General features: G+C 40.6%; 1 protein-coding gene across 1 annotated transcript in view; it reads right to left on the reverse strand.

Annotated features, from left to right (window-relative positions):
• rad54b (RAD54 homolog B) overlaps positions 1-3,281 on the reverse strand; it is a 42,543-nt gene extending 39,262 nt beyond the window's left edge. Inside the window, 2 exon segments of the mRNA NM_001128037.1 lie at positions 881-1,016; positions 3,219-3,281. Of these exon segments, the coding sequence (NP_001121509.1) occupies positions 881-1,009 (129 nt within the window). The 5' untranslated portion in view covers positions 1,010-1,016; positions 3,219-3,281.
• Between the last annotated feature and the right edge of the window lie 6,384 nt (positions 3,282-9,665).

Raw genomic sequence — 9,665 nt, forward strand, 5'->3', positions numbered from 1 at the left:
TGAAAAAGTATGAACAAATACCATATTTATATGCTGAATTCCAGCTGCAAAACAGTTCTCTTCCTGCATCATTTGAAATACTGGCAGGGGAGGAGGGACTAAAACATTTATGTTGCAAATTGTAACAACTTACTCCACAGCTTACAGGAAGCAGGAACTACATAACCCACAATGCATTGCAAATGTGATGTCCCTTTTGTTATTGACATCACGTGCACAAGGAATTGTGGGATTTGGAAGATGCAGGCTGAAGGCAGGCTGAGGACAGTTGATTACTGACACAAATGTCTAAAACTAGTTAGCCAGATCAGCAGGAGAACAGGGGGGCAGGCTTAGGGAACTGTTACAGACCATATTATTACATTAAAGCAGTGATCCCCAATGAGTGGTTTGAGAGCAATATGTTGCTCACCAACCCCTTTGATGTTGCTTCCAGTAGCCTCAAGACAGGTGTTCATTTTTGAATTTTTGAGGCTTAAAGACCATGTGTACTGCCAAATTTTTTTTAAATTTAAATGTTGCTCACAAGTAAAAAAAAGTTAGGGACCCCTGCATTATAAAGTCATAAAAAGGCTGCATACTTTGTATGTATATGTATACATGTATACATGTATGTATATGTATACAGCAAAGTAGCTTGAAATTGTGTTTACTAAGATTATTCCTGTTTGGCTATATTGTCTGGTCAAACCCTCAATGCAACTTGTTTTTAGGGGAAATGGAATAATTTGATTTATATAGATAAATTTATCCATGGGACTTTTATAGCAAAGAAGGCAGCCATTATAGGCACATTATGTATGCCAGGAGACTTGCTCAGTGTATTAATTTTATATGCATGTATATTTGTAGGTATTAAAAAACAAATGTTTGTGCTTACCGTCGAATCAGTTATAGAATGTTTGGTTTCTGTATCTGGGCATGCTGCATTAACTTTTCCAGGAGGTATAAAACGAGGTTTCTTTGCTGGATTCCCAGAGAGTTGACTTGGGGCGGCCGATCTTCGCATTTTGTAGCTAAAAAATAAAAAAATATGTATACAGTCAAAAGCATATTTCACTATATTTTATCAAAATACCAAATACTTATGCAAGGACCAACTAATGGCTCTTAAAAGGAGAACTAAAACTTAACAAAGATGTAAGGCAAAAATATTGCACATTATGTTTTGGGCTCCTGTACCAGCCCAAGTTACCAACAGCCCTTAAGAAGGATCTGTGCCCCCAAAGATGCCCCCAGTACCCCCCCATCTTCTTTTCTGCTCCCAATATCCTGTATACATATAATATAAAGGTCACAATACAGTAATTTACATGGCAGCTCCAAAACCAGAGAAATTATTTCCCTTTAAAGCTACACCAAAAATATGCTCTACCCATGGAAGATACTGGCTCTAACAAACAGATTTAGCACCCCCAGTGCTCGCTAATGGTCCTAGAAGCAATATACAATATATTGTATAGAATAGGTTATAAATTGGTGACACTATTAAAAAATTCATGGAATGTTTGCATTTATACAGCCCAGCAACTTAATACAGGTATAGGATCCTTTATCCAGAATGCTCTGGATAAGAAGTCTATAATTTGGATCTCCATACCTTAAGTCGATTAAAAAAATTATTTAAATATCAAATAAACCTAATAGGATTGTTTTACCTGCCGTAAGGATTAAATTATAACTTAGTTGGGATCAAGTACAAGGTACTGTTTTATTATTACAGAGAAAAGGGAATCATTTAAACATGAAATAAACCCAATAGGACTGTTCTGCCCCCAATAAGGGGTAATTATATCTTAGTTGGGATCAAGTACAGGTACTGTTTTATTATTACAGAGAAAAGGGAATCATTTAACCATTAAATAAACCCAATAGGACTGTTCTGCCCCCAATAAGGGGTAATTATATCTTAGTTGGGATCAAGTACAAGGTACTGTTTTATTATTACAGTGAAAAGGGAATCATTTAACCATTAAATAAACCCAATAGGGCTGTTCTGCCCCCAATAAGGGGTAATTATATCTTAGTTGGGATCAAGTACAGGTATTGTTTTATTATTACAGAGAAAAGGGAATCATTTAACCATTAAATAAACCCAATAGGATTGTTTTGCCTCCAATAAGGGGTAATTATATCTTAGTTGGGATAAGGTACAGGTACTGTTTTATTATTACAGAGAAAAGGGAATCATTTAACCATTAAATAAACCCAATAGGACTGTTCTGCCCCCAATAAGGGGTAATTATATCTTAGTTGGGATAAGGTACAGGTACTGTTTTATTATTACAGAGAAAAGGGAATCATTTAACCATTAAATAAACCCAATAGGGCTGTTCTGCCTCCAATAAGGGGTAATTATATCTTAGTTGGGATCAAGTACAAAGTACTGTTTTATTATTACAGAGAAAAGGGTAATCATTTTAAGAAAATCTGAATTATTTGATTAAAATGTAGTCTATGGGAGACTGCCTTTCCGTAATTCAGAGCTTTTTGGATAATGGGTTTCAGGATAATGGATCCCCTATGTATATAAGTGTGCAAGGGAGCTGATAGCCTTTGTGAAATATGAACCATAAAATACAAAATACAGGCAGAGGAAAACTGATGATCCGCTCCATGAGCCCCTGACCGCAGATCCCTAACCATTGCCTCCTGGACTTTAATGAACTTTACTGTTTTATCTAATGTTCTATTGACTGCAACTGACGGAGCTTTCAGAGCTGATAGCAATTTAGAGGGGAAGTCAACCCCAAAACTATTTTTACATAAAAAAAGAAAACCTAATTCACTTTCCAATATATATTCATTCCAGTGATTTGCAAGTTATTTGTAAATATAACTGCAACGGACACTAGTATCTGTCAATGACTACAGAGGTTTAGAGTTTTGTAAGAATGCAAGTTCTGCTATACTGTGTCAAGAGTCAGAACCCAAAGTGAGAGGCAAAAAGAGATTAATCCAGTTTTTATTTTCATTTATAACCCTAAAAGCAGCTAACATGTAGCATATGGGAAAGCTGATTGGCATTACTTTTGCTTCCATTATTCCCCTGTACAAAAGCCCACTGACACCCTGCGACTGTAGGTGGGATTTGAAAGTTGCAGTTTAGTTGGAGGGCCGAATCCTGTCGCACGAATTGATACGATGCAATAACCATTATACAATGAATCGTGCCCGCCCAGCTGCTTCATAGCGCTAAGCAATAGCGATATACTTACACCTGTGTCCCTTCAAGTCTGCCATAGACAGCAGGGAATCCACTGCGAAGCGCCCACTCAAACCTCCCGCTCTCCCAGCATGCCTTGCGTGCCGCCTTCTAGGTCTTGTCGCCATGACAACGCCTTCTTTCCGTCTCCGCTGTCAATAAAGTTGTTTCAAAGAGAGAATTGGTCTCAAAACACGTTTCCCAATATAGATATTAAACACTGTCCACTGGGGTAAATGTCCCTCCCATGACAATTGTTGCTATTGATGCCCCCATGATCGCGCTAATAGCGCAACACTGCAATTAGATCTCATTCACATGGTCAGACACCAATTAGGGCCCCTGCCTTCCTGCGCTGTATATTTTCATATAATTTCGATTGTGTAACATTTGTACCAGCAATACAGAATTTCCAAAGGGCAAGGTAGATGGGGGCTTTTACAGAATAGCAGCTATCAAAAAATTTTTGATTCTCCCTAGGAAGAATTCTGTGATATAAAATGGGCCATTTGATGACATCTCAGTAGCATTCAGGTATCATTTTTTAGACATATTTTAAGTATTGGAATTAAAATTGTGTTTGAGGATTATCATTTGGATTTACTATCACCTAAACCAGTGCTGTCCAACTTCTGTTGTACCGAGGGCCGCAATTTTTCCGACCTACGTGGTGGAGGGCCGATAATGGAAGCCAGTTTTGACCACTCCCATTTTTGAAACCACACCCACTTGAAACCACACCCATGTTATCACATGACCATACCCATATTAATGGTTGTAGTACAGCAAAAACCTGCCATACTCTGCCTGCCCTACCCTGCCTGTGTGTGCCATACTCTGCCTTCCCTACCCTGCCTGTGTGTGCCATACTCTGCCTTCCCTGCCCTGCCTGTGTGTGCCATACTCTGCCTTCCCTACCCTGCCTGTGTGCCATACTTTCCCTGTGTTTGCCATTCTTGGCTGGTTTGTGCCATACTTGGCCTGTGTGTGCCATACTCTGCCTTCCCTACCTGTGTGTGCCATACTCTGCTTGCCCTATGATGCCTGTGTGTATAGCACACAGGCAGCCTACAGTGACACAATGCTGGCACGGCTCCTACAGTCTGCACAATAACTATATATTAAAAAAAATTTTAATTGAAGTACCACCTCAGTATGTCTATGTCAGTATATGTTCTTTTTGTAGTGTGCAGGGATTAGTTGTGGGTTTCTACTGCTCCTGAGGTGTGAACAGGGGAACAATATGGGTGATTACAGCCTGAGCCTGAGGTGTGAACACTGCAGGGGGTGAACAATGCAGAGATTAAAAGGTGTGAACAACACAGGGGATTACATATTTAAACAATACAGCCTGATTACAGCCTGAATCTGAGGTGAGAACCATGCAGGGGGCCAGTTAATCACAGTACTGATACCATTTAAAGCTTACACAAGAGTAAACTATCAAAGCAGCCAGACAGGTGGGGGGCCACACAGAGGGGGGTCGCGGGCCGCCAGTTGGACAGCACTGACCTAAACAAAGACCCAGCATTATAATTTTCCATGACCATACAATACATGGATAAGAGAATCATCTACTTCAGTGCTGTCCAACTTCTGTTGTACCGAGGGCCAGAATTTTTCCGACCTTCGTGGTGGAGGGCCGATAATGGAAGCCAGTTTTGACCACTCCCCCTTTTGAAACCGCACCTACTTGAAACCACACCCATGTTATCACATGACCATAGCCATATTAATGGTTGTAGTACAGCAAAAACCTGCCATACTCTGCCTTCCCTACCCTACCTGTGTGTGCCATACTCTGCCTGCCCTACCCTGCCTGTGTGTGCCATACTCTGCCTTCCCTACCCTGCCTGTGTGTGACATACTCTGCCTGCCCTACCCTGCCTGTGTGTGCCATACTCTGCCTGCCCTACCCTGCCTGTGTGTGCCATACTCTGCCTGCCCTACTCTTCCTGTGTGTGCCATACTCTGCCTTCCCTACCCTGCCTGTGTGTGCCATACTCTGCCTGCCCTACCCTGCCTGTGTGTGCCATACTCTGCCTTCCCTACCCTGCCTGTGTGTGACATACTCTGCCTGCCCTACCCTGCCTGTGTGTGCCATACTCTGCCTGCCCTACTCTTCCTGTGTGTGCCATACTCTGCCTTCCCTACCCTGCCTGTGTGTGCCATACTCTGTTTGCCCTATGATGCCTGTGTGTATGGCACACACAGGCAGCCTACAGTGACACAATGCTGGCACTGCTCCTACAGTCTGCACTGTATATTAAAAAACTATATATTAAAAAACTTTTTAATTGAAGTACCACCTCAGTATATGTTCTTTTTGTAGTGTGCAGGGATTATTTGTGGGTTTCTACTGCTCCTGAGGTGTGAACAGGGGAACAATGGGGGTGATTACAGCCTGAGCCTGAGGTGTGAACACTGCAGGGGGTGAACAATACAGAGATTAAAAAGTGTGAACAACACAAGGGATTACATATTTAAACAATACAGCCTGATTACAGCCTGAATCTGAGGTGAGAACCATGCGGGAGGGGGGGCAGTTAATCTCAGTACTGATACCATTTAAAGTTTACACAAGAGTAAGCCATCAAAGCAGCCAGACAGGTGGGGGGCCACACAGAGGGGGGTCGCGGGCCGCCAGTTGGACAGCACTGATCTACTTAAAGCACAAAATATACAACTAATGAAAAATATTTATTGACCCAAAAATATAAATAGTATATATATACAGGACAGATAAACTCAAGAAACCCATGGGCAAAAATTAGAACACAGCTATATAATTGTTTTTTTTTTTCCCACTGCAAGGGAATGCAAGAGTAAACACAGCCCCTTCTTTTCAAGGATGTACTTATTGTGGTGCAGGTTGAGCACTGAATGCAGGTAGAACAACTCGAGTTCAAGTGTGTAAAAGGCCTTAGGGGTCTCATGCTTTATATTGCATTGGATGAATGCTGAGTATGTCATTCTTTCTTGTGGGATTTTTTTTTTTTATCCATATTGTATGTTATCACCCCCATAAAAACCTTAGTTATATAAACTGCAGCAGTCTTTCCAATACTCAATTTTTTTTACCAGTGTAAGGCAACAGTACATAATAGTCTAAATTACTTTAAAACAAAAAAGAAATATATGTTACTGTTCCTTTACATGTTGCCCCAGATAGGCAGATTCCCTATGATTTCAGTCTGGTATCGAGGGTTTGGCTACACCTATGAATAGGCAAATTGCACTAAGATAATCACTTATTAAGGAATCACTCAATCCAACTGCAGTTAGACCCAACCCCCCCCCCCCCCCCCCCACTTCACCCTCAAAGTTGTTGAGCTTTAAAAGCAGTTGAAAGTAGATGTCTGCAAGTTTGGATTTATAGCTAAGAATTTTTAGCCAGAATGTATGTCTGGGGTGCATAGTTGACCAAAATTTCTTGTTTCTGTGAGTTACATTTCTGTGTGTGTAAAATGAGGCATTTCTATATCATGTTTTATGAAGTTTTTTAATCTATTTTACCTACAAATTGTGGGCCTTTGTTTTCCTTTTATTATTCTTTTTATATGCATTACCAAAATATTCCACTGTGCTTTACAGATGCTATATAGAATTTACATCAGGCCCAGCCCTGTATGGAACTTACCATCTATAAACATACACTAGGGTTAGTTTTTTTTTTGTTTTTTTTTTTTAAAAAGGAGCTAATTAACCTTCCTCTTACTTTTGGAGTGTGAGAGGAAACCACAATACCCAGAAGAAACCCAGGCAAGACAGGGAAAGCCCTACTCACCCTAAACTCTTTGGTTCATGTTCGGCTGTTACACCAGTCTTTGTCAAAGTTGAAGCAAACAGATACAAAGCACTACACGGAACCAGTAACCCCACCCACACATCAGTATATGTTGTGGGTGATGTGTGGGTGGGGTTACTGGTTCCGTGTAGTGTACACGTCATGCACCTTTTTTCACTTCTTGGTTTGATTTTCCCACCATACACGGTATTTATGGCTGCTTTGTATCCGTTTGCTTCAACTTTGACAAAGGCTGGTGTAACAGCCTAAACGTTAGTTCACTCCTCTGGCAATAAATAATTTTTTATTTTCACATAAGTCCCGTGAGTGCGAGTTTTCCTTCTGTACATTTTTGCTGAATCCTGCACCCAGGCGATCTGAATTTGTTTATTTCGTGAGTGCCGGCAGTCTGGATTGCTATTACTGATATATAGTGGTGTGAAAAACTATTTGCCCCCTTCCTGATTTCTTATTCTTTTGCATGTTTGTCACACTTAAACGTTTCTGCTCATCAAAAACCGTTAACTATTAGTCAAAGATAACATAATTGAACACAAAATGCAGTTTTTAAATGAAGGTTTACGTTATTAAGGGAGAAAAAAAACTCCAAATCTACATGGCCCTGTGTGAAAAAGTGATTGCCCCCCTTGTTAAAAAATAACTTAACTGTGATTTATCAATTTCAATTTTCAATTTCAATATCAATTTCTGTAGTCACCCCCAGGCCTGATTACTGCCACACCTGTTTCAATCAAGAAATCACTTAAATAGGAGCTACCTGACACAGAGAAGTAGCCCAAAAGCACCTCAAAAGCTAGACATCATGCCAAGATCCAAAGAAATTCAGGAACAAATGAGAACAAAAGTAATTGAGATCTATCAGTCTGGTAAAGGTTATAAAGCCATTTCTAAAGCTTTGGGACTCCAGCGAACCACAGTGAGAGCCATTATCCACAAATGGCAAAAACATGGAACAGTGGTGAACCTTCCCAGGAGTGGCCGGCCGACCAAAATTACCCCAAGAGACAACTCATCCGAAAGGGCCACAAAAGACCCCAGGACAACATCTAAAGAACTGCAGGCCTCACTTGCCTCAATTAAGGTCAGTGTTCACAACTCCACCATAAGAAAGAGACTGGGCAAAAACAGCCTGCATGGCAGATTTCCAAGGCGCAAACCACTTTTAAGCAAAAAGAACATTATGGCTCGTCTCAATTTTGCTAAAAAACATCTCAATGATTGCGAAGACTTTTGGGAAAATACCTTGTGGACCGACGAGACAAAAGTTGCACTTTTTGGAAGGTGCGTGTCCCGTTACATCTGGCGTAAAAGTAACACAGCATTTCAGAAAAAGAACATCATACCAACAGTAAAATATGGTGGTGGTAGTGTGATGGTCTGGGGTTGTTTTGCTGCTTCAGGACCTGGAAGGCTTGCTGTGATAGATGGAACCATGAATTCTACTGTCTACCAAAAAATCCTGAAGGAGAATGTTCGTCAACTCAAGCTGAAGCGATCTTGGGTGCTGCAGCAGGACAATGACCCAAAACACACCAGCAAATCCACCTCTGAATGGCTGAAGAAAAACAAAATGAAGACTTTGGAGTGGCCTAGTCAAAGTCCTGACCTGAATCCTATTGAGATGTTGTGGCATGACCTTAAAAAGGCGGTTCATACTAGAAAACCCTCAAATAAAGCTGAATTACAACAATTCTGCAAAGATGAGTGGGCCAAAATTCCTCCAGAGCGCTGTAAAAGACTCGTTGCAAGTTATCGCAAACGCTTGATTGCAGTTATTGCTGCTAAGGGTGGCCCAACCAGTTATTAGGTTCAATTACTTTTTCACACAGGGCCAGGTAGGTTTGGATTTTTTTTCTCCCTAAATAATAAAAACCCTCATTTAAAAACTGCATTTTGTGTTTACTTGTGTTATCTTTGACTAATAGTTAAATGTGTTTGATGATCAGAAACATTTTGTGTGACAAACATGCAAAACAATAAGAAATCAGGAAGGGGCAAATAGTTTTTCACACCACTGTGTGTGTAAAATTAAAATTGCCTGATCAACATCTGCCAGTTTACAGACAGATATTGGTTGGGAAGGCCCTCCTGGGGGCCCACATACTGTATACACAGGCCAATAAGCTACCAACTAGGTCTATTGGCAACTTTTATCGGCCCATACATGGCCACCATTAGACTATACAAGTTTTGACATGGGCATCTCCATTTGGACAATGCAACCACAGCATTGGTCACTGGAGAGCATCACCACTTTGACTGCTTACAGCACTAATAATTTCCCATGCAGTAACCTGGGGGAAATAAATGAGCTCTAGTGGTGCCATCTTGTATAAATTAAGGCTTGCAACAGTGTCAAGCACGCACTCCCAGTGTAAAGAGGAATCATCCCCAATGCACTAACTCAGATCTGTTCCTAATACAATATATAAGGAATAAATAAATACAAAATAAACTTGAAACAAAATACATAATATTGCCCCCTTCCTCCAACATAACCCAGAAACAAACATAAAAATTTAAGTCCTGCGATGTAGTGTCCTATTAGAGGGGAGACTACAAAAAAATCAGTCTGTCCCCCATTTAACAGAAAGTTTGGTTAACACTGCTAAATAGGTAAAAAGTAGGTGATAAGTCTAAGAAAACAACAAA

This window comes from Xenopus tropicalis, chromosome 6 (genome assembly GCF_000004195.4).
Source record: "Xenopus tropicalis strain Nigerian chromosome 6, UCB_Xtro_10.0, whole genome shotgun sequence".
Lineage (NCBI taxonomy): Eukaryota > Metazoa > Chordata > Amphibia > Anura > Pipidae > Xenopus > Xenopus tropicalis.